Source organism: Drosophila mojavensis, unplaced genomic scaffold (assembly GCF_018153725.1).
Source record: "Drosophila mojavensis isolate 15081-1352.22 unplaced genomic scaffold, ASM1815372v1 contig_16, whole genome shotgun sequence".
Taxonomy (NCBI): Eukaryota; Metazoa; Arthropoda; class Insecta; order Diptera; family Drosophilidae; genus Drosophila; species Drosophila mojavensis.
The window spans coordinates 2,850,558-2,873,453 of record NW_025318693.1 but is presented as its reverse complement, the minus strand read 5'-3'; the positions used below and the strand labels follow the sequence as shown (position 1 = coordinate 2,873,453).

General features: G+C 40.2%; 6 protein-coding genes across 7 annotated transcripts; 2 read left to right on the top strand and 4 right to left on the bottom strand.

The window, feature by feature from the left end:
• LOC6573639 (ATP synthase subunit O, mitochondrial) lies at positions 1 to 1,042 on the bottom strand. Its single transcript, XM_001999669.4, has 3 exons — positions 932 to 1,042; positions 274 to 717; positions 1 to 220 (listed from the first exon to the last, which is right to left on the bottom strand). The coding sequence occupies exons 1-3, from the start codon at positions 959 to 961 to the stop codon at positions 65 to 67; spliced, it is 630 nt and encodes a 209-aa protein (XP_001999705.1). The 5' UTR covers positions 962 to 1,042; the 3' UTR covers positions 1 to 64.
• A 95-nt stretch (positions 1,043 to 1,137) lies between these two features.
• Positions 1,138 to 3,080, bottom strand: LOC6573640 (protein SET). The gene is made up of 4 exons (XM_001999670.4): positions 2,663 to 3,080; positions 1,887 to 2,076; positions 1,472 to 1,819; positions 1,138 to 1,414 (listed from the first exon to the last, which is right to left on the bottom strand). Exons 1-4 carry the CDS (start codon positions 2,909 to 2,911, stop codon positions 1,404 to 1,406), a joined length of 798 nt encoding a protein of 265 aa, XP_001999706.1. The 5' UTR covers positions 2,912 to 3,080; the 3' UTR covers positions 1,138 to 1,403.
• Positions 3,081 to 3,313: 233 nt separating this feature from the next.
• Positions 3,314 to 9,384, top strand: LOC6573641 (eukaryotic translation initiation factor 2 subunit 3). Of its 2 annotated transcripts, XM_015167048.3 has the most exons (5): positions 3,335 to 3,514; positions 4,103 to 4,277; positions 7,595 to 7,831; positions 7,890 to 8,763; positions 8,834 to 9,384. In XM_015167048.3, exons 1-5 carry the CDS (start codon positions 3,449 to 3,451, stop codon positions 8,907 to 8,909), a joined length of 1,428 nt encoding a protein of 475 aa, XP_015022534.1. In that variant the 5' UTR covers positions 3,335 to 3,448; the 3' UTR covers positions 8,910 to 9,384. The 2 variants fall into 2 exon arrangements, with proteins under 2 accessions (XP_001999707.2, XP_015022534.1); XM_001999671.4 differs by lacking the exons at positions 7,595 to 7,831; positions 7,890 to 8,763; positions 8,834 to 9,384 and adding an exon at positions 5,411 to 7,483 and having other exon boundaries at positions 3,314 to 3,514.
• Positions 9,385 to 10,681: 1,297 nt separating this feature from the next.
• On the bottom strand, positions 10,682 to 15,667 carry LOC6573642 (transcription factor kayak). The gene is made up of 4 exons (XM_032733625.2): positions 15,582 to 15,667; positions 13,510 to 15,517; positions 11,815 to 12,950; positions 10,682 to 11,728 (listed from the first exon to the last, which is right to left on the bottom strand). The coding sequence occupies exons 1-4, from the start codon at positions 15,641 to 15,643 to the stop codon at positions 11,644 to 11,646; spliced, it is 3,291 nt and encodes a 1,096-aa protein (XP_032589516.1). The 5' UTR covers positions 15,644 to 15,667; the 3' UTR covers positions 10,682 to 11,643.
• Positions 15,668 to 15,721: 54 nt separating this feature from the next.
• Positions 15,722 to 17,821, bottom strand: LOC116804869. Its single transcript, XM_032733626.2, has 2 exons — positions 17,636 to 17,821; positions 15,722 to 15,996 (listed from the first exon to the last, which is right to left on the bottom strand). Exons 1-2 carry the CDS (start codon positions 17,676 to 17,678, stop codon positions 15,722 to 15,724), a joined length of 318 nt encoding a protein of 105 aa, XP_032589517.1. The 5' UTR covers positions 17,679 to 17,821.
• A 1,457-nt stretch (positions 17,822 to 19,278) lies between these two features.
• LOC6573644 (putative ammonium transporter 2) lies at positions 19,279 to 21,931 on the top strand. The gene is made up of 3 exons (XM_001999674.4): positions 19,279 to 19,795; positions 20,261 to 20,656; positions 20,718 to 21,931. Exons 1-3 carry the CDS (start codon positions 19,356 to 19,358, stop codon positions 21,640 to 21,642), a joined length of 1,761 nt encoding a protein of 586 aa, XP_001999710.1. The 5' UTR covers positions 19,279 to 19,355; the 3' UTR covers positions 21,643 to 21,931.
• Positions 21,932 to 22,896: the final 965 nt, after the last annotated feature.

Here is a 22,896-nt window from a genome sequence, read left to right as displayed (position 1 = left end):
AATGTTTTAAGTTATCCTCAACAGGTTTATTCGCTATTAAACGCCGGACACTGAATCTTTTAGCTTAAGCGGCGGACTGAATGACGTCTGTGTAGAGTTTCACTTTGGTGGCAATGCTCATGTCCACATATTTGTCGCCAATGGACACGATCAGTCCACCAATAATGCTGGGATCCACGCGAGAGGTGATCTTCAGCGACTGGTTGGGCTTCAGGAAAGACTGGAAAGAAAAACTATTTAGTTTCGCTACATATTGAATACTGATGTTTTTACCTTGAGGGCTCCCTCCAATTGCTTGTTCTGTCCGGCATCTAGAGGCTTTGCCGAGATAACTTCGCAGACAACCTCACCACGGTGAGCAGCCATAATGGTCTTGAAGGCACTGATAACTGTGTCCAACTTCTTCAAGCGTCCATTATCAGCCAAGAGACCCAACAAGTTGGCTGTGGCTGGTGCAAATTTCAGCTTTGCAGCAGCTTCTTTAAGAGCAGTGGCCATTACCTTCTTGTTGATGATAGGGCTAGTGACTTGTTCGCGCAACTTCTTGTCGGCCTTAATGGTCGCCTGCAGTGCGGTTAAATCCTTTTCCACCTGATCCAATTGGCTCAATTTGGTGGCCGCCGAATACAGAGCGGTGGCATAACGGCCCTCCAATCCGAACAATTGGATTGGTGGCTTCACCACCTGCTGGGCAGCAGCGGAGCTGAGTGTGCGGCTCTGCAAGCAAACCAAATCCCATTAGTATACATCATCTCTTAAAATCGCAATCAAATTTTGGTTATTGGTTAAAATTGCAAATTACATAACCAAGAAATCCAAGTTAGATAATTGTTTTCGTTTTAATACCATAGCTGGCTTCCACTACAATCACAATTTTACCGTTGCAGCATATGCAAGGTAGTGCATTTTACACCATTTATATAAAACCTACCAAAAGTGCTAATTTGTTAATAGAGGCCATTGCTTATTCCTTGCAAATACTTTTCCACCTAAATCTCGCAGCTGCGGCGTTCAGGGTTGATTCGACTGGGCAATATTAGAGTTGTCACGGTCTCCCTTTTTACCACAGCTGCATTGAGTATTCCGATAACGATAACATGGTCATCGCTGAATCGCTAAGAATTAAAAATGCAATCGTTTTTAGATTCACGTCTTTATTTGTATTTTAAAAAACTGCTGTTTGTTGATGGGTTTTTCAGAAATACGTATTCATTTTACTTAATAAGTAACTATATAACTGTCTAAAATGGTATTTGCAATGCTCACGTAAAAGTTAAAATCATGTTTACGTCTTTATACTCCCATTCCGACATAACCATACATAAAATAATAGTTGTAAGTGGTTAGCACATTGGGAAATAAATTGGAAAAATCAAATTGCATATAGATATTGGTTTAAGGATTTACTTGTCATCTGAAAAAATAAAATTCTGATAAGTAACTCTTTAAATAGTCATCTGTACCAACTCACCTTCATCTTCAAGGTCTTCGTCGCCTTCATCCTCTCCATCTTCATCATCGAAAGCTTCTTCTTCGTTGTCTTCATTTTCATCTTCATCCTCGGGTTCCACTTCAATATCAGGTACGAGATAATACTGGAGTGGATTTGGCCAAAGATCATCCTTTATCAGTTCAGCAATCTCGTCGTTGACGGGGTCAGCATTGTCCGAAAACCAATCGAAGAATGTCTTATAATCGGAATTCCGTTTCTTCTTATTGCCATAAGGTTTCGTTAGCAACTGTTTAAGTAAATTCTTGCCCTCCTTCCATTGAATGGGCGTGCTCGTAGACGCGGGCCAATCACCATTTTCAGAGGCAGCTTTAATAATTCAAAAGAGATTACCTTGATATATAAGTGAAATAACATGATTTGCAATTACACATACCCGCTGAATTCAAATGAAACTCTTTGGTAAGAACCTTGTTTTCAAAGTATGGATTTTCATCGAAATGGAAATTTATGCGGTATCCTGATTTTATGTCTTCGAATTCCTCAACTTCCAATTTATTTAGCGCATGCAGACACTCTTCCTCTTCTTCGTCCAGAATGCCAGATACTTGCGGGTGATTGATAAACTAAAAACAATTGGAAATTTAAATTAGATATCTGCTATCCATTTGATGGTACTCAAGAATACAAATTTAAAAGTAATCTAATCTGAGTGTACAACATATATTTGAGTAATAAATTGTCTTCAATAATATGAATATACATATATGTACTGCAATTAACCTGTTTATAGAAATAAGCTAAACAACAAACCGGTAAGAATAATTGCTCAAAACGATTAATTTAATTTAGAGGGTAAGAAATGTTCGGCTTCAACGCAGACATTTATCGATATATTCGTACACTCACAGGCACACGCACACATAGGCAAAAAAAGAGCGGTGCGACCGGTGGCGGCGGCATGCATAGAAGACTAAGATGAAAAAGAACAAACGAAAAAAGTTCCTCGAATAGAGAAATTTTTCTTGCACATGTAGTAGAGACACAAAATCAATTAATGTTGCCTTTTTGTCTTTAAAATGCTGTGCACGCATTAATGCTTCGGGATATGGGGCTCTACACAAAAATTAACATTTCCTCATGCTAAACATGCAAATCATGGCCGCTTAAGCGGATTCGCTCGATCACTACTACGTAAATGCTAAAACTTACAGAAGTAACCCAAAAGTTGGGGATTCGTTTGACAAGTTCACTGCGCTTTTCGTAACAGGGCTTCCGCAGTTTGTTATATTTTTGCTCCACTTTCAGTATCTCTTCACTGGCTTTCTCGTTGAGCGCGTCAATTTCGTTTTGACAGGCATCGATTAGTTCCAGCGCCTCCGACTCCTCCTCGTTAGCACCGGCAGATGTATTTCCATCGGCGGCAGCATCCAACTTTTGTCGCTTTGGCACGCTCGACATATTGCTGGCTTTGTTTTAAATGGAGCGGCAAAGGGGAGACCAAGACTTGGATTGATGATATTGTTGTAAAAAGCTATTAGTTTATCTAGTACAGTTGAGCTGAAGTCGATTTAATACACTTAATGCGCGCCGTCCTCCCGGTTTGCGAATTCTGCTCTAAGTGTGGCCGAATATTTAAATCGTGAATATGCGGTGCGACAGAGTTGCCTTGATTCTTTGCCAAAAAATATCGACCATTAGAACCATGTCTTGCAAGCATTGAATAAAATGAACACACATTTGTTAGCTTCTTTAATTATACCATATTTATTTCTTTTAAGAAATTAAAAGTGGATTTGAAATAATAATATATATAGTTCTAGTTCCGGTTCCAAAATACTCAGTTCAGTGTCTAAGCATTAACAACACTTAAAAGATTACAAGGCATTTTCGGTCCTTTACAACACGCGCGGACAATATTTAATGTCGAGGTGTAAACGAGCTGGCCCATTAATTTTTTAATTTTATATAGAAATCGTTTTTAAAAATATTAAAAACATGGCCACGGCTGAAGCTCAAGTCAACGTAAACACAAATTTGCAAAAGCAGGACCTTAGCAATTTGGTGAGTGTGCAGGAATAAACGCCGAAAATACCACCTCCGGTTCGATGACTCGCGTCCGTTCGTGTAGACGCTGCATCTAAAAACATTAGGGCACCGCGGCCATTTGTATATGAAAAAATGTATTCGTTGAAGTTGGGACTGACTAAGACTAACTTTGATCAAACATAGTTATGTATAATCGTTTTACATAAATTGCTTTTGTTGCTCTTTTTCGGTGTGCAGTCGACCTCAAAAGAATGCAGCACGTGGCGCTGCCTGCTACGTTTCGCTAGCATTGGTGGGGTTTTTTTGCCTTGTGAGTTGTTTGGCATATGTTTGCAATATGCTGGGTTAATGTTCTAAAACTTAATGATAGCATTAGATATGCGGCTCAACTGTTGCTACAATATCTGATGCAATATTCAGTTGAATCTAACCTCAAAATATACGGCTTTTTCTACGCACACTCATGCCAGTGTGTATATTTGTGTGCGTATACAGATGTATGCGTGTGTCAGTTTGTAAGGCGGTTTAGGGCGTGTTGTGAAAGTTCAATGGTTTGGTATAATATTTACGATAATTAATCTATTATTTGCATTGTTTTTGCAGGAAATAAGCAATCTAACACCACTATCGCCGGAGGTAATCTCTCGCCAGGCCACCATCAACATTGGCACAATCGGCCATGTAGCGCACGGCAAATCCACGGTTGTCAAAGCCATCTCCGGAGTGCAAACTGTGCGTTTTAAAAATGAATTGGAACGGAATATTACAATAAAGCTCGGTGAGTGACATAGTTCCATCACTTATATACTTGAATCATAATACTAAAATGACACTTGCTATTGAAATTATGATTGCGGGTAGCGCAATATTTCAAATACCAAATTGGGTAAATTCCTTAAGCGTGTCATTTTAGCTTAGTTTTTGTTATTATTCTTAATTCATAAGTTTAACTTTAGGCTTATCGCTTTAGGCAAAGACTATTCCGTTTTATGATTGATTCATAAAACTTAATATTTCCTTGTTCTATTAACTAAATTACTAAACATAAACCCAACTAATGTTGACGACGGCACAAAGCGCAGATTATTCAAATCTATTCCAGTTTTCATTTTCGCAATGAAAATTGAGAATAGTGAATAAATCGGGATTTAATTATTTTTTCGGAAACCTGTAATTTTAATTTTCCATAATGTGAAAAACAATAATTATAATAGATATATTTTTGGCTTCTAAATTACCTGCAAATTAATCTATTAATATTAAATGTATTAAAATGGGTAAATCATGCATTTTAAAATTGTTTATAAATGTATGGAATAAAATGTTTGGCTTACTAAATCTGAAACTTGGAAGTAGTAATATGTCAAAACCAAAATTACTTTGTATATTCTAAGTTATTTTTGTTTTTGCCTTTGTTTGCAATATTTTCGTCACACATATCGTGTATAATTTCTAGTTTTAAGTGTCGTGATCGATGTTATTGGATCGATGTACTGAGCGTTCTGTAAATGATTGATAAATGTGATATCTTTAAATATGACTTGAATTGCTGGATTAGTCCCCCAACAATATATAAATACAACACACGCACTGTGTCGTCGCCTTTGTAGTTTGGATTAGCTTTGGATTAACAGTCGACTATTGGCTAATAAAAAAAATTGTTTCTTTCCTTGTACTTCGTATACATTTTAAATTTATCTATAGTTTGATAGTTTCTTAGAGCTTTGCCAAATTTAATTTCATTGTTTTCGATTAATCCAGCAATTGTAATTAATTCAGTCCATCTTTTTCTTCTTCTTTTTCTTCGTTTTTCGTTTGACCAAACGACGCTCGTTAAACCAAAACCAAAAAATAAAAATAAATAAATAAATAAAATAACAAAAATCGTACCAATACCAAAATCATTTGCAGAACGCTTAAGCGAAATGAAAATCCAAAAACTTCTGAAATCCAAACAGCAGCGCGATGCATACGACTTGAAACAGCGCCAGCAGCTGAAACAACTAATCAAGCGACGTCGACAGGCGTCCAAAAGCAGACAGCAGGAAAATGTCATTGCTCCTTACACTCGAACCAGGCGAAGCATCAGCCAAGTCTCACTCAGTCCTAGTCACAGTAGCGGGTATGGCAGCGTCATCGGGCCCGACGAGCACGACACATTGCCCGCGGCCATAAATCAGGACGACAATTCAACAGTAAATAGACGGAAGCGGTGCCGTAGCTCTAACGACCTTCAAAATGAGCACTCATCATCGCCGGCCTTGAAGCGACCCAAAAAGACACCAAAAGGCGAGTACTTTGTGGAGGTCATTGAGCGCGTTGAGGTGATGCACAACGAGCCTATCTTCTATGTGAAATGGCTGGGTTATGATAACAGCGAAAATACTTGGGAGACATTTGAGAACCTAGCGGACTGTGTTCAGCTGGAGGATTTTGTGGATCGGCAGACACAATTGTATGAGCCCTACATAAAAAAAATCACTAGCAAACTGGAGGCAGAACTGGTGACAGCCACTCCACTCGACTTGAACAGTATTAATATAGAGAAGGACTTGGATAACTACGAGTCGATGCCGTTGAGTTTGGATTTGATATTGCTGGCTCAGTATTGCGCGGCGGGCAGTCGTAGTCAGCGTGAACGCCAGCGCATTGAAGAACGAGCTCTGCGACGTATCCAGATGCAGCGCTGTTATTATGCGCGCCGAAAGCAGCTACAGGAGCTGGCCCTGTTCGAGAGGCGTATGAACAGCGTCGAGCACCCTGCACCACCCATAACCGTAAAAAACGATGTCGATTTGGATAGCATCGATGCGAATTTCGTGTATATACAGAAGAACATTTTGAGCGATTCGGTGCCCCACCCTGAGGAGGCAGTCTTTGGCTGCAATTGTAAGCACGACGAAGGGGATGGCAAGACCGAATGTTGCGCCACCAGCCGCTGTTGTGCCCGGCTCGCCGGCGAGCTGTATGCCTACGAGCGTACGACACGTCGCTTACGTCTGCCCCAGGGCAGTGCCATTTTTGAATGCAATAGCCGTTGTAGCTGCGATGACAGCTGCACAAATCGCCTCGTGCAATTTGGACGCAAGCATCCGCTGGAGCTCTTCAAGACCAGTAACGGTCGAGGCTGGGGCGTACGCACGCCGAACTCGCTGCGTAAAGGCGAATTCGTTTGTGAGTATGTGGGAGAGATTATTTCCAGTGACGAAGCCAATGAGCGTGGCAAGGCCTATGACGACAAGGGACGAACGTACTTGTTCGATCTGGACTACAATACGGCCGCAGAGAGCGAGTTCACCATCGATGCGGCTAACTATGGCAATGTCTCGCACTTCATCAATCACTCCTGTGATCCCAATTTGGCGGTATTCCCCTGCTGGATTGAACACCTAAACATGGCGCTGCCGCATCTAGTATTCTTCACAACGCGGTATATCAAGGCCGGTGAGGAGCTGAGCTTCGACTATATACGCGCCGACAATGAGGCTGTGCCCTATGAGAATCTATCGACGGCTGCGCGCGTCGAATGCCGCTGTGGTGCCCCTAATTGCCGAAAAGTGCTATTCTAGATTCCACATTCTCCAATTTGGAGCAAATTACTTTTAACCTACCTATTAAAATATGCAATAATTTATAAGAATACAAAGCTATTCCACTGTTCATTGACGTCGGCATTCGAAAAATAATTGACAAAACTGTTTTAAGTTGTCTGTTTAAAATTATTTATTGTTAATATTGTATTTTTGAAACTTCTGCGCACACATAACAAAAAAAAAAGAACTGTTTTCAAGTTTAAGAAATATATATTAAAATATAAATAATATTTTTAATCTACTTTTAAGTTAATTGATGTGCGAATTCTGCACTAGAATGATTTTCTTTTCTGAAAATATATAATGCATTTTAAGATTGTTAAATGCTCATAAAATAAGGTTTTAATTTGATGCTACTAAAAAATACAAAATAAATCGTACATATATTTAACCACAGTTTTTCGTACTAAAGGTCTTCAAAACAGAACAAAAATATAATATAGATCATAAACCAAATTTTGTTTTGGTCACTCATCATTTTTCCATTTGGATTTGTCCGCAGGATATGCCAATGCAAAAATCTACAAGTGCGATAATCCCAAGTGCCCGCGTCCGGCCAGCTTCGTATCGGATGGATCTAGCAAGGATGACAGCATGCCATGTGCGCGTCTCGCCTGTTCCGGTCGCTTTAGATTGGTGCGTCATGTGAGCTTTGTTGATTGCCCCGGTCACGACATTCTTATGGCAACGATGTTGAACGGCGCCGCTGTTATGGATGCTGCACTGCTGCTTATCGCTGGTAAGGCATTATAATTACAGCTATTGCACATTTGCTGATGCTTTCTTTTTGCTTCAAGGTAACGAGTCGTGTCCACAACCACAAACCTCGGAGCATTTGGCTGCCATTGAAATTATGAAACTGAAACAGATTTTGATATTGCAAAATAAAATTGATTTGGTTAAGGAAAGCCAAGCCAAGGAGCAATATGAGGAGATCACAAAGTTTGTGCAGGGCACTGTCGCCGAGGGTGCACCGATTATTCCAATTTCGGCCCAGCTGAAGTACAACATTGATGTGCTCTGCGAGTATATTGTTAACAAGATTCCCGTGCCGCAGCGTGACTTCAAGGCGCCGCCCCGTTTAATTGTTATACGATCCTTCGATGTCAACAAACCTGGCTGTGAGGTGCAGGATCTCAAGGGCGGCGTGGCCGGTGGCTCCATACTGAGCGGTGTGCTCAAGGTTGGACAAGAAATCGAGGTGCGTCCCGGTGTTGTCACCAAGGACAGCGATGGCAATATCACTTGCCGTCCAATCTTCTCGCGCATCGTTTCGCTGTTTGCCGAACAAAATGAGCTGCAGTACGCAGTGCCCGGTGGCCTGATTGGTGTGGGCACCAAAATTGATCCCACGCTCTGCCGTGCCGATCGTCTGGTCGGCCAGGTGCTCGGCGCCGTTGGTAACTTGCCGGACATTTACATAGAGCTGGAAATTTCATATTACCTTCTGCGTCGACTGCTCGGCGTGCGCACCGATGGCGACAAGAAGGGTGCTCGTGTCGAAAAACTGCAGCGCAATGAAATTTTGCTGGTCAACATCGGATCGCTCAGCACCGGTGGCCGCATTTCCGCTACCAAGGGTGATCTGGCCAAGATTGTGCTCACAACGCCCGTGTGCACGGAGAAGGGCGAGAAGATTGCGCTCAGTAGACGCGTGGAAAACCATTGGCGGTGAGTACAAAAGAAAATTAAGAAAACTTACTGAACATTTATGTAAATGAAATATTTCTATTGCTTTCAGTTTGATTGGCTGGGGACAGATCTTCGGTGGCAAAACAATTACGCCCGTATTGGATAGTCAGCCAACGAAGAAGTAAATGGATCAGCATCCAGACCCGCTCTGAATTCATATACAATTTAAGCGTTTCAAGTGCGTGTGTGTGTGAGAGATCACAAATGATTCTGTCGTTTGGCCAATTCGCTAATTTTGCTGCACCGTCTCTTCATCTATAAATCCCGCGTTGTCGTCCTCCTCCTTCTTCACGTCCGTTGATAGCAAAAACAAACAAAAACAAAATACGAAATAAAAACAAAAGAACTACTGAAAATTGATGCATACATACCCTAAATTATTGAATTTTGTATGTATATAAACGTTTTTTGCTGAGATATGTTATGCATGTATAGCAAATCCAAGCATTACAAGAAACTAATAGGTTATACCATATACATATTATATAAAAACAAAACAAATCTGATACATCGTAAAATTGTTTTTATGATTTAAATACAAAAACAAACATAAAAAAACCAAGTAAAAAACTGTATGCATTTTTACAATTCTAACTACAATATATGGTGTTTTACATATCTGGGAGTGGAGCGAGGCGGAGAACCAAAAGAATTACTTTTGCATTTTAAATGGTTTTTAGTTCAAGCTAGCAACAATTCATGAAATTTTTATTATAGATCCATTTATTTGTTTAAGCATATTATTACAATTTTCACATTACCGTTTTTGAAACATGATTTATTTTTAGTATTTGGTAAATTACATATTTTGAAACATTTTTTAATTTATGTATCGCACTTGATTCGTTTATCTAGCGCTCACTAATGTAATTGTAAACTACTATGTATGGTATGTTTATTTGTATTTGTTTTTTTGTGTTTTTTTTTTTTAATTATTATTTTTTTCGTATTGGTTTACTGAAATTATTTCGATATTAATTAGCTTAATTAATAAAAATTCGTACTTAGTCGCGATTCACATACATACGTTGTGTTTTGTTATTTAATTGCTGGAAACGTTGTTTAATTTAAGACTATTGAGATTGAGTAATTTGTAATTATTATAATACTTATTTAAAATACGCATTTAAGTATTTGACAACAGAGATTTTCTTTCATTTGTTGCATTAGTTTCGTTGAACACATTTATAAATAACTCATATTGAGAATTCATATCTAAGAGTTTGAGCGATATTAAGTCAGAGAATCAGTAATTTGGAATGCAGCTGGAGAATTTTTCCATATTCCATATAACTTTTGAGATCTAAGCTCGTAGATAAGCAAAATAATTTTAACCAAAACTGCCACAAAATGTGCATTATATAAATTAGCAATAATTTTAAGAAAATTTAATTTAAATAATAGTCGAACTTTGGTGCTAGCATTCCTATGGTCTTAACTACCTGAAGTTTTTGGCTAATCCCAAAACATTTCAGTTCTTTATTTTAATTATATAAAAAAACCTTCTTTATCTAATCATATGCTAGCCAAGCAACAGATTCGAGCCAAAACTGCTGCTTGGTGCGTTGTCTAAGGAATCAAATTATAAAGAACATACTCTTTCGTTTTATTTGAATATGTATGCGTTGCTTATAAGATAAAAATGCTGGACTCGCTGTCCATTTCGTGTACATTTTTTTTTGTTTTCTTTTTTTTTCAGTATGTTTTAAATATTTGTCATAAGTCTGTGTCGTACTATCAATAGACATTTCAATTAAATAATATTCAATATAATTGTATAACACAATTAAAAGAATATTATTTAATACATACATATAACAAGTACAATTCAATATTTCCTAAGCAAGAAATCAATCTAATATATATATATATATATATATATATATATATATATATATTTTTTTTTATTTAAATTTTTTGTTTAAGTTTACTTACATTGAACACCTTAAAGTGCTGTTGGATATCCATGCGTATACTTAACATACAACACACATATAATTCAATCGCCTTTCTTCAATTAGTTATTCAGCTTCAACTCTCTTAGATAGTTAACATTTACATTCTTAAAATGGGTGACTGTGAGCATGAGTGTATTTAGTATTTATGAATGCCTATTACTTGATACTATTTCTGTGTGTGAGCTTTGGTTTTAGCTGGGGATACGACCCGCAAATTTGGTCAGCTTACATATAACATACAGAGCATGTTTATTTATATATAGTACATACATAATACAATTTATTGACAGTTATTATTGGCAAATTGGAGTTTGTTTTCTTTCAATTTCGATCCCGACTAATCATTATTTGTTCTACATATATATACACATACAAAACAAGCAATACATACTATGTATTTATATGGATCGACTATAGTATAAATTGAAAAATTGTAATTTCAACTTTTTGCGTAAAGTCTTTCTACTTAGTTTCCTTCAGTGTATTATAATCGTATTCTGTTTTTGTTTTCCTTCCTAACAAACTATATAATCTTTAACAATTTTGACATTTTCTCTAACGATTTGAATAATGCTTGCAACTCTCTTATAATACAATTTGAATTACTTACATAGTTACAAATATACATATATTTGTGCAGAATCAAGCAAATTTTACATGCCAATGTTGGTTATCATAGCTACATAAATATATAAATATCTTTGAGCAATTTAGCACATCGTTTTTTACAAATATATTCAAGATTTTAATCAGGTTTTTATCTATGTAGTTATATATTTAGTATATGCCATTGGGGTTGTGACTTGGGTACAGAAGTAGAAGCCTGCCTTTTCTTTAGGATGCACTTTTTGTTTTGGCATTTGGGTGTGGGTGTGGCATCTTAAAGAAAATGGCTCAAATCTCATTCGTTGACATCCTCATCCGACGAACTGGCCGCAGGGATTGTTGAGAACTGCCACGCCTCGCGATTGTTGTTTTTGCTGACACTATATGAAATATATAGACCGACATATATGAAGATTATTTGATTTATATGTATGTATATGATTTCTATATCAAAGTAAATTCATACCCATGCTTTTTGGCATTGCTTGGCAGCGTGTGCGAGCTGCGATAGTAACTGTCGTGCGGCTCCTCTTTGGTCTCCTCCAGTGATTTGCGCTGCAGCGTCATAGTTTCCTGTGGTGTTAAGGCGTCGGCTCCACTGCCTCCGCTCATCTCGGCGTCTAGATAATATTTGGCACTCTGTGCGATTTTGCAGTTCTCGCATTCGCTTAAATAGTCGTCGTCCAGGCTGGTATCGTTGGGCAGGAAATGCTCGTTAGGATTCAAGCAGTTCTTCGATGTGGTGCACACAGGTAGCTGCTTGCTGGGCGTGCCACTGCGCCCGCTCTGCACTTTGGCCACCAGCTGCGGATAGCTGGGCATTTTGCAATGGGCAATGGATTTGCTATTGGTTGTTGATCCTGCTGCTCCTGCTGGCGCTGATGGTGGTGCTGCTGCTCCTGTTGTTGTTGCTGTTGCTGCTGCTGTTGATGCAGAGGTCGATGCTGTGTTTCGTTCGCTGTCCCGTTTCACACGCAGTATTTTGGGCAATGTGGTGCTCTTGCTGCTCACCGTTGCCTTCTCATTGTTGTTCTCTAATGGGGGTATGCTGATCACCGAGGGCACCTTGCTGACCACGCTGTTGATGGTGCTGTTCAGAGAGATCTTGCCGCTGATGTGCTTGGGCAGCGTGTAGGTGACATGATTGTTGGCCAACGGATAAAATGTGCTCGAATTGATTTTGCCGCTCGACTTTTCCCCGCAGCTGGATGAGGGGCTGTTCGGCGGCAGCGTCAATGTTGGCGCCTGCTCCTTCCGTTGATGTACGCTGCTGCCCGTCGACTTGCTGAGGGTGTAAATGGTGGCCACAGCATTGTTGTTGTTGCCTCCACTGCTACTGTTGCTGCTGCTGCTACTGCTGCTGTTGTTGGTGTTGCTGTTGATGGTGCTGCTGCTGTTGCTGTTTGTACTGCAGCTGCTGGTGGCAGTGGTTGTTACGGCTTTTAAATTCGTTAGGCTTTTGTTGAGTTTCGGTGGTAAAGTTGGATTGCTTTGATCGTTGTTGTGCTGTTGTTGCTGCTTCTGCTGCTGCTGCTGCTGCTGTTCTTGCTGGTTATAGAAATGTTGCTGCTGTTTCTGCGTTAAACTCAAGTATGCATCAACCTGTAAAGATCGCTAACGCGATTAGCCAATTGTCAAAGGAAATATATTTTTACGGAGAATGAAACCGCAAGAAAATTAAGAAAAATAAATAAATATGTAAATTACGAAATCGAAAAGAACTATTATTATTGGCTACAGATTGGAATATATTTATATAGCACTCTAGCAGAAACTCTGAACACGAACGAGCTTAAACGCAAAGAGTTCATTCGTTCATCAAAAACAAATAAATATCAAGAATATAAAAGATTAAAAACATATAGAATTCAGTTTCTTAATAATATATATGTAATATTAATGAAAATAATAATTAATATATTTAATATATATTTCAATTAATTCGGTTTCATTCGCCCGTATTTTAGATATTAGAATATGTGTACATATGTATGTATGCATTGTGCTTAAAACTGTTTTTCAAATATATATGCAATATGCACTTAGATATACAGCTTTGTTCCAATTCCTTATACATATGTATGTGTACATTCTAGGGTGAAATCTATCGAGTATCCAAAGTTCAGTATTCACAATGGGATTACTTACATTTCGAACTCACCTTTCGATTCAAATAGGCGCTGGAGAGCATATCGACGCCGGATTGGGCAGCAGCTGCTGATCCGCTGCTGGACGCACTGCGTCCGCCGCTGCTGCTGCGAGCCCGTTCGGCAGCGCTGCTCGAGCTGCTGGAACGCTTTTGCACGCGACCCAGCACAATGGGTGGAGCACTGACATCATCGTGATGCTGCAACGGCGGCGGTGGTATTATGGCGGAGACACTGCTCGAGCCGTGCGAGGGATGTGGCTGCATCTGCAGCTCGTCGCCCACCTGCTTCGAAATGGTTGCAATCTTTGTGTCATAGGTGCAGGCACTGCGGCTGCCAAGCAGATCCTGTCCCTGCTGCTGATGCAGCTGCAGATTAGTTGTGGACTTGGCGCGCTGACCATACGCCAGCGTTGCGGCATGTCGTGTGCTGGAGCTGGGCGAGAGGGCGCAGGCATTACTGCCATTGGATGCGAAGAGCTTGCCAGCGCCGCTAAGGAATGCATTCGCGTTGGCATTGGCATTGCTGCCCATGTAGGACATGGGCACATGCTGTATGGGGCACTGGCACATGGGCTTCTTGCTTGCCTTGTCTGTGCTGGAGCTGGAGCTGGTGTTGGTGTTGGTGCTGATGCTGGACTTTGGCTTGACGCTAACCACCTGCAGCGGATCGGCCACAGCAAAGTAGCGCGGAATGGTGCGATGATAGCGACGCGAGCTAGAGGGCGTCTTGCTTCCGTGCTGTTGCTGCTGTTGTTGTTGTTGCTGCTGTGATTTGAGAGCAGCATGCAGCGGCAGCGGTAGGGGCAGCGTTTGTGTGACAGAATCTGCTGTACTGCTGCTGCATGTGGGCGGCGTTGTTATCGTCGCTATATCCATGGCTGGCAGCATGTCTATGGCAGTCGTGGACAAGGCTGCTGCGAGCAATTGCTGCTGCTGGTGCTGTTGTTGCTGCTGATGGTGTTGTTGCTGCTGCTGCTGCTGCTGCTGCTGCTGTGACAGGTGGTGTGTGGGCGTGACCAGCATTTCAGTCGTGGCTGGCAGTGAATGATAACTAGCTGCACTCGCGCTCGCATTAATCTCCACATCGGCTACAGTCAGATATTGCTGCTGCTGCTGCTGCTGCGGCTGCTGTTGCAGCAGTTCCTGTGAGCCGCGTGGCGTTCGCCGTGCTGCTGCATAGGCCAGCGAGCTAGAGGCGCTGCCAGCAGCAGTAGCCGCAGCGGTCGTTACACTGGCACTTATATTGAGATGACAATTTTTATAGCTGCACTCGCTATTGACACTGGGCTTGGGAGCGGGCAGAGTTTGCACACAGATCGGATTGCTGGGCGTCGGTGCAGAGAGCTGTTGTAGCTGCTGCTGGTGCTGTTGCTCCAGATTATGCTGCTGCTGCTGTTGCTGCTGTTGCTGCAGTTGCTGCTGCTGTTGGTGTTGCTGTTGTTGATGTTGCTGCTGTTGCTGCTGTTCATTTTGCAAGCTGTAAGGAGGTTGGTGATTCTCGCCAGTGGCAATTGTGGTTACTCCACCGCTATTGATGTTTATATTAATTAGATTCGTAGTGCTCTGCGTATACTGATTGGATTGTGCGGCAGCTGCAGCAGCGGCCGCAGCACTCAGTTGATGCGCATGCGGATGCGCTGCAGTCACGGGCACTAGCTGCTGTGCGTACGCATGGGGATGTGTGTGTTGTTGTGGCTGGGTGTGCAGCTGTAGTGTATGTTGCTGCAGGTGCTGCTGCTGCAGTTGCTGCTGTTGTTGCAATTGCTGCTGCTGCTGTTGCTGACTGACACTGGCCACAGCCTGGCGCTGCACATGGCTAGGCAGCGTTACGGTGCACTGAGCGCTTAATGCCTCCGCCTGGGATATTGCGACGGCCTCCTCGTATGGCGGCGGTGCCTCGCCTCGCGGAAAATAGCCGCTCGGTGGCTTCCACAGTGGATAATGCGTGGTAGCTGCGCCATACGAATAGTCCATAGCACTCAGATTACCCTCCATGTAGCCCATGTTGCCGGCAATATAACTGCAAAGTTGATTGCGTTTAATTAGTAAACAGAATAAGGACTTCTTAGCTTGTGGAAACTCACCCAATGCTGCCCACAATACTGCGCTGATCCTCCGCGTTCTGGCGATTCTCGCGTGCTCGCATCTTGCGCTGTCGCAATCGATTGACCAAGAAGAAGAGCAGGGATAGGGAAAGCGTGGCCGTAATGCCACTGGCCACCAGTCAAATGCCAAAGTCGGTGCTGCCATCGCTGAATTGGTCATCGAGGCAGATGACCTCGCAGCAGTTGTTGCCACTGCCCACAGTTTGAAAGGACTTGCACTTGCTGAAGGCCTCGCACAGCACCATTTTACACGCCTTAGGCAATCCGCTGTCGCAGATGCAGAGTCGACAGGAGTCCGGCCCGGGCATGTAATGCATGCCAGTCTCATACAGTTTGCCATTGTAATCGCGGCAGTGACCACCCTGGATGAGGCTGGAGCTCACAGCGTTGCTATCTAATGTGTCAAGGACGAGAAAAGCATTAGGCACTATAATTTTAGCGATGTGTATATGCAACTAAATACAAGAATATTAAATAATTAATAGGTATTTCCATATGCTATTAAATGCTATAATATAAATATTATTCTCAAATAATATGCTCAAATAATGTACAGTTTGAAATTAGAATATAATTTATATAATCTTCAAACATATTAACTTTGAATATGATTAATATTATTAAATATGTTGGCTCTATTACTTTCATTATACAAAATTATTAAATTTAATCATAGTTAAGTAAATTAAAGCTTTTATCACATTTAATGATAGCTAAAAATATTAATGAAATAATAACTAAGACATATAAACATGTATGTACATGATTTTACCTACAAACATAGTTATGTATGTATAAGTTTCCGAACAACTGTACGATTCTTTATTTGACACACTTGACCAAGTTTCGCTTTACTACTGATTTAGCAGTCACCGTTTTTCGTACAGCATTCTCTCATCACACACACATACATACATCTGCACTGGCGTATTGAAAATGCAGCAGGTGCTGTACACCCTTAGCCCCTCACCAATCGACCCAGAGAAACATAGATATATCTATAGATATATATATACATATATGTATATGCATATACAAGTGTATGAGTGTGTGCATGTACATGGCCATAACATTTATCACTTGAATGAAATTAAATGCAAACGCATTACATTTTGAACATAATTTAAATGCTAAACAGCAAAAGGAAATTCAAATTAAAAACAAATATATCCAGCAAACGTCCTCGGGTAGCAGGAAAGTGGAAAAGGGGCTGCAATAACATGCAGTAACACAGTCGACACGAACGACAAAACACGAGTGCGAACGGCTGGGCAGGAAACACACGAACGAAAATGGCAAACAGCGCGCTTTACGCCCCCGCGCAAAGAAAAAAATTGCTGCCTCTCAGTGCGAGTTTCCAAGTGAAATTTTTGCAATAAAGATACACATACACCTACATATACATACTCACACACACGCACACACACCAAGTCCAGCTCATTCGCACACACCCAAACACATGGCAAAGTATATATACATACATGCAAAAACGAACGACCACCCACAAACATGCATACACATTGAACAGAGAGCAAGCGAGAGAGAAATAGAGTGAGAGAGAGCGAAGCAGAAAGTAAGAGCGGAATGGGCAGCACTAACGCACAATTTTGCACGCCACTTCCTTCACAGCGCCCAGTGGTAAGGCGTTATGCCCCCTTTTCGCAGGAGTTGCTGCCTGCTTGCTGGCTGGCTGAGAAAATGAGCGCAGCGCAAGTGTGTGTGTGTGTATGTGTATGTGTGCCCCGTGTCCCATAAATTGTGAAACTCTGCTGTGGCCATGGACCATATTACAGTTATTGTAGATAGAGAACAAAAATTGAAATTGATTTTAGAATGAAAAAAAAAAATAATTTTTATTTGAGGTCCTTATCTTTATACACATTGGAAACTATTTTATTTCAACCATAAAGCTTAAGCACATAAGGAAAAAAAAATAAATTTTCACTGTTTTACTCTCTTTAGTACAGCAAGGATATAGTGGCTCTATGGTTGTGTGTGTATAAAGTTTTTCAGTTTTCGCTAAATTCGTTTACCTTTGGCATTTCCAATAAACGCAAGCACTGCCAAAAAATACATTTTGCTGGCGTTAATATGCACTCTCAACTGCACAATTAACTTTTAATTGTTATAAGATACACAGTTTTTATTTGATATTTTCAACGGTTTTAATGAACGTTCGAGCAATACCAACTAGTGCTAAAATTGATCTGAGTGACCGTTTGCGTTAACGCCAAAATCCGTAAATTGAGCTTCAAAGTTACCGTAAATACTAAAAATACTAAACATAACGTAAGATATGAAAAAAAATAACGTTACAAACTTGGGTCAACGACAATAAAATGGCGCAAAGCACGTTACGTTAACGTATCTGAATGCAGCTCAAAGTATGCTATAATTTATGATTATGAACGAAAATATTAAACATTCAATAATGACTAATTTACAAGAAGTAAAAATATATTCGAAAAAAAAAAAAAATAAACACATAAATATATTACTGCTCAATCGCCACTGTAGAAGAGTTAATGACGCATTTGATAACGATATTACGTTACCCTTAAAATAAGTTGCAGTTTAAGTTAATTAGGCCAGTTCAAGACTACAAATTTGAATTTAATTTAAAATGGCTTAAAATCCCCATAACTCGGTATGGGGTTCGGCTCTATTATTAATTTACCTTCCCTGTGTTGTTATGGTTCTATTTTTGATGTACCGGTTCTACACTTAATAAATATATATAAAAAAAAAAAAAAAAAAAAAAAAAAAAAAAAAAAATTTAAAATGGCAAAACTTGTAATTGAATTTCATGCATAATGCGCGCAATAGTTTTGCAAAGTGTTTGAAGTCATGCAATGACTACAACAACAACACCGTCAGCAGCAACAGCAGCGTCAACAACAACATTAAATTAATCGAAATGTCAAGTTCAAAGTAAGGCAATGACAACCAACTTTATATTTAATACACCAAAGTCCTCGATAGATAAAATCTATATAAAATATAAGCTATTTTCAATTATATGTTGTTTTTAATTAAAACTGAGCAAAGTTTAAATAAACATATACATACATATACACTCGGATTTAAAATAATATTGAAACAATTTTTTCAATTTCTGAATAGTTTAAAACAAAAAATTTTTGGAAAAATATTTAAATTATTCTTAAAAACATTTTTTTTTTTTAATGTTTATGAATGTAAAGTTATACATAATATTTAAATAAATATATACATATGTAAATTTACTTTTTTATTCAAATACAATTTGTTAAAGAATTCAATTTTCAGGAACACTATTACATTATTATTATTATTACAATTATTATAATTTTTATTATTGTTTTACTTTTTTACAAATTTATATTATAATATACATATTATATAAGGAAACAAATGTTCTGCAATGAGTCGCAGATATTTTATATAAGTATATGTTACTCTGATGTACATACATACATACATAGATATTATTTGTCTTCAAACAGATATGTGTACAAGTCGCGAATACCCAATTTAAATTTAGTACAGGGTATAATTAGCTCGTTCATTCGAAAATAACACGCACGCAAAATTAAGCTAAATAATTTAGCTTTTTGGGTGGGCGCTGCGATTAGCTTGCATTCAAATCAAATGAATGTAATTTGTTGACTTTCGCATTGAAAATGAAAACAACTTTGATTCGTTCACTTCTAGAGCAACTCCCCTGAACACCGGACGCGAGCGACGGGAATAAAATACGACGAGAGAAATAAAATGAAGTTGGAGAATGCGACAGCGTCGCAGATGATAGCACTGAAAGGCGTGATTCGGAATAGCAGCTATGTGATACCGGGTCTCTATGATCTTTCCATCGAGGATACCAATTGGGTGCTGACCTCTTCCTTCATTATCTTTACGATGCAAACGGGCTTCGGGATGCTCGAGTCGGGCTGTGTTTCCATCAAGAACGAGGTAAATATCATGATGAAGAACGTGATTGACATTGTCCTGGGCGGCTTCACCTACTGGCTCTTTGGCTACGGCATGAGCTTCGGACGTGGACCCTTCTCGAATCCCTTCATGGCCATCGGCGACTTCCTGCTCGATCCGCCCGTTGGCGACGAGCTGATGGGTCAGATCTTTGCCGCCTTCCTCTTTCAGTTGTCGTTTGCCACAACATCAACGACCATTGTAAGTGGCGCCATGGCCGAGCGGTAAGAAAAAGGATGCTAAAAGCATTTCACAAAATTTTGTATATTTAATTGTTCTTTTTTATTTGCATAAACTATTTTATATGGTTATACTTGGTTCTTAAAAGAACGTAAATTTCCTAGACTATCTAGTATTGGGATAAGCTTAGCAATATTTCAATTTCCAGTTTGTGTAAAACATCTATAAAAGAATTTTCTGATTATATTTGATTAATCATTTCACATGTGACTTATTCATATACATGTGACTTATTCATATATATATATATGATATGATATGATATACATATATATTGGAAGGACTTGATATTACTTGATGTGATAATCGTAGCATATTATAAAGTTTTAGTTTCTACAATGTCGCATATTTCGATATGATATAAAATATATATAAGATAGATAAGATATAAGAGGACCAATCCGATATGATATGGTATGTTTTAATATGATATTCCTTGCACTTTACAGCTGCAATTTTAAGGCCTACTGTGTGTTCTCGTTCCTAAACACCGTGGTGTATTGCATACCCGCGGGCTGGGTGTGGGGCGAACATGGATTCCTCAACAATCTGGGCGCCGTGGACATTGCGGGCAGCGGTCCAGTGCATCTGGTTGGAGGCGCCGCATCGTTTGCTTCGGCTGCCATGCTGGGGCCACGTCTGGGCCGATATGCAGAGGGCATTGATCCACTGCCACTGGGCAATCCGGTGAATGCGTGCATGGGTCTCTTCGTGCTCTGGTGGGGCTGGCTGGCCTTCAACTCGGGCAGCACCTATGGCGTCAGCGGCGCCAAATGGCAGTATGCCGCGCGTGCCGCTGTGATGACCATGATGGGCTCCTTTGGCGGGGGATTTGTGTGTTCGCTGTAAGTGCAGATCGACTACAAAGATCTTTGGAGAAATCTATCAATCACCTTACATATGCAGCTATTCGTTCTGGCGTCACGATGGCCGCTTGGACATCATGGATCTGATCAACGGCATTCTGGGCTCCCTGGTCTCCATCACAGCTGGCTGCTTTCTGTATCGCGCCTGGGAGGCGCTGCTCATTGGAGCGTTGGGCTCCCTCCTATGTGTGATCAGCATGCCGCTGTTTGATCGACTGGGCGTGGATGATCCGGTGGGTGCGAGTTCGGTGCATGGGATCTGTGGTATTTGGGGTGTCATCGCTGTAGGGCTGTTCGCCGACAATCCACTGCCCATGGACACGACTAAGGGTCGCAGTGGCCTGTTCAAGGGCGGCGGCTGGTACCTGCTCGGCATCCAAACGCTGTCCGCTCTTTGCCTGGCCTGCTGGGGCATTTGCTCGACCTTTTTGCTGCTCTATGTGATCAACAAAGTGATACCCATACGAATGGACCCGCACGAGGAGCTGCTGGGCGCCGATCTCACGGAGCATCGCATTCGTCACACGCAAATCGGACTATCGCGCGCTATTTCCGCTCTTGCTCCCATCAAGATCGACCTGAATGAGATTGTTGGCATTCAACCAATTGGGATCAATCCTGGTCACGAGCGCAGCATCGAGCAGCTGCGCGCTGCCGAGGACAAGCTGCAACAGTGGCAATCCTACCTAGACCAGGTGAGTGGGAAGGCGCACAAGGTGGGCACTCCCCAGAAAACTCTTGAAGAGCACCAACTGGAAACGGACATAACTCTTAGCTTGAAGCCCAGTATAAATGAGCATCAGCAGCCGGGCAACGTCTTTGGGCGCAGAGTGAGGTCGGTCCACATTAAGGAGAACAACTGGAACCAGGACCAGGGCACCTATAAACCCAACAACAGTGAGCTGCCGGTGATAAGCCGAGTCGCCAAGCTGGACAAGGATGGCAACTTTGCCTGGGTCGATTAGGCACTCAAAATATTGTTCTCTCTTTGAACACCGTTTATTATATATAAAATATTGTTGGGATTATTATAACTGTGCGGAAAATTACATAGATATTATGTCAACTACAGAAAAGCAAAATTATTATGTACAAAAAATCCGTTGAAAAGCTCTTAATATACAACTTAAATATATCAATTATTTTATGATCGATTAGATATACAAATTACATAGGAGAGACAGGAGGGAGACAGAGGGTCAAGTGAATATGATAAATTCCACTTCATAAAAATTTCATTCATACAAAAAGATATTATTATGATTTTTTAATTTGTTCTCATTAAATGATATAATTATTATCAAGTCTACACTCAAAAGACTCACTCACATTACTAAATCGTGCACTGCGACCAACCAGCCGCAGGTATAGACCACGACACTCAAAGAGCTTACGCTGCAATTGGCTATTAGCTGAACTCTGTTAAACAAAATAGAGCAACAGCTCAAGAGCTTTTTATAGCCGCCGGTTTTGTTAGCAGAAGAGCTGAGCGTTCTGGTACAGCTCTGCCCATCCCTCGATGTTAAAAGTCTCATTAAGTTATGTAAAGAGCACTGTTAACAGTGTTAAGTCCCGGAATCACTCAATCGTGGTACTCACCACTTGCAGACGAACGATCGTATAGCACACGATTAAGTAATGGGCTGAGTATTTAACAGTTAAATGATAAGCCTCTCGTCCCTTTGATTCTGACATAGTAGCTCAATTTGAGGCCACGCCCTTAAATCTTTTATTTTTTTCGGAGTTAATCTTTGTATTCGTTCCAAAATTGAGCAGAGTGCTCTTTCAGAGCAAGAAGCTTATATCTTAAATAAATAAAATCCAAAGTTATGTTACAGTAAAAATAAATATACCCGAAGAGACATGCCACGCCCAAAGCTTCCGTGGCCTATTTGTTATATCATATACAATGCCCCAATTATATATTATAACAATTTTAAAACATGTCTTTTCAAAAATTACCACACCCGCCAACAAATAACTCGTTTTTTTTTTCTTTTGCAAATCTCAAATTTGATTTATTTTATTCAAGTAGAAGCAAATATTATTTGGATGATCGATCGATGTATGATGATAATAATATAATATATATGTATTATCCTATGTGGTGTTTGGGCTTTTTCTTGTTTTATATATATTTTAAATGTTGCAGTTGTATTATTATAATATAGTTATCAAGAGCAATTGTCGTTTGTTCTTGTGGTTGTGTGTTTTCTAAT

Excerpts from the sequence above, each read along its gene's own strand:
- LOC6573639 (XM_001999669.4), bottom strand. The coding sequence starts at position 961 with ATGGCCTCTATTAACAAATTAGCACTTTTG. Across the intron at positions 718-931 it reads TTAACAAATTAGCACTTTTG|AGCCGCACACTCAGCTCCGC; the intron begins GTAGGTTTTATA and ends GTTTGCTTGCAG. Across the intron at positions 221-273 it reads AATTGGAGGGAGCCCTCAAG|TCTTTCCTGAAGCCCAACCA; the intron begins GTAAAAACATCA and ends TTTTCTTTCCAG.
- LOC6573641 (XM_001999671.4), top strand. The coding sequence starts at position 3,449 with ATGGCCACGGCTGAAGCTCAAGTCAACGTAAACACAAATTTGCAAAAG. Across the intron at positions 3,515-4,102 it reads AGCAGGACCTTAGCAATTTG|GAAATAAGCAATCTAACACC; the intron begins GTGAGTGTGCAG and ends TTGTTTTTGCAG. Across the intron at positions 4,278-5,410 it reads GAATATTACAATAAAGCTCG|AACGCTTAAGCGAAATGAAA; the intron begins GTGAGTGACATA and ends AATCATTTGCAG.
- LOC116804869 (XM_032733626.2), bottom strand. The coding sequence starts at position 17,678 with ATGTATTTTTTGGCAGTGCTTGCGTTTATTGGAAATGCCAAAG. Across the intron at positions 15,997-17,635 it reads GTTTATTGGAAATGCCAAAG|ATAGCAACGCTGTGAGCTCC; the intron begins GTAAACGAATTT and ends TTGACACATTAG.
- LOC6573642 (XM_032733625.2), bottom strand. The coding sequence starts at position 15,643 with ATGCGAGCACGCGAGAATCGCCAGAACGCGGAGGATCAGCGCAGTATT. Across the intron at positions 15,518-15,581 it reads AGTATTGTGGGCAGCATTGG|TTATATTGCCGGCAACATGG; the intron begins GTGAGTTTCCAC and ends TCAACTTTGCAG. Across the intron at positions 11,729-11,814 it reads AGCAATGCCAAAAAGCATGG|TGTCAGCAAAAACAACAATC; the intron begins GTATGAATTTAC and ends TATTTCATATAG.
- LOC6573644 (XM_001999674.4), top strand. The coding sequence starts at position 19,356 with ATGAAGTTGGAGAATGCGACAGCGTCGCAGATGATAGCACTGAAAGGC. Across the intron at positions 19,796-20,260 it reads AGTGGCGCCATGGCCGAGCG|CTGCAATTTTAAGGCCTACT; the intron begins GTAAGAAAAAGG and ends TGCACTTTACAG. Across the intron at positions 20,657-20,717 it reads GGGGGATTTGTGTGTTCGCT|CTATTCGTTCTGGCGTCACG; the intron begins GTAAGTGCAGAT and ends TTACATATGCAG.
- LOC6573640 (XM_001999670.4), bottom strand. The coding sequence starts at position 2,911 with ATGTCGAGCGTGCCAAAGCGACAAAAGTTGGATGCTGCCGCCGATGGA. Across the intron at positions 2,077-2,662 it reads CCAACTTTTGGGTTACTTCT|TTTATCAATCACCCGCAAGT; the intron begins GTAAGTTTTAGC and ends AATTGTTTTTAG. Across the intron at positions 1,820-1,886 it reads GTTTCATTTGAATTCAGCGG|CTGCCTCTGAAAATGGTGAT; the intron begins GTATGTGTAATT and ends GAATTATTAAAG.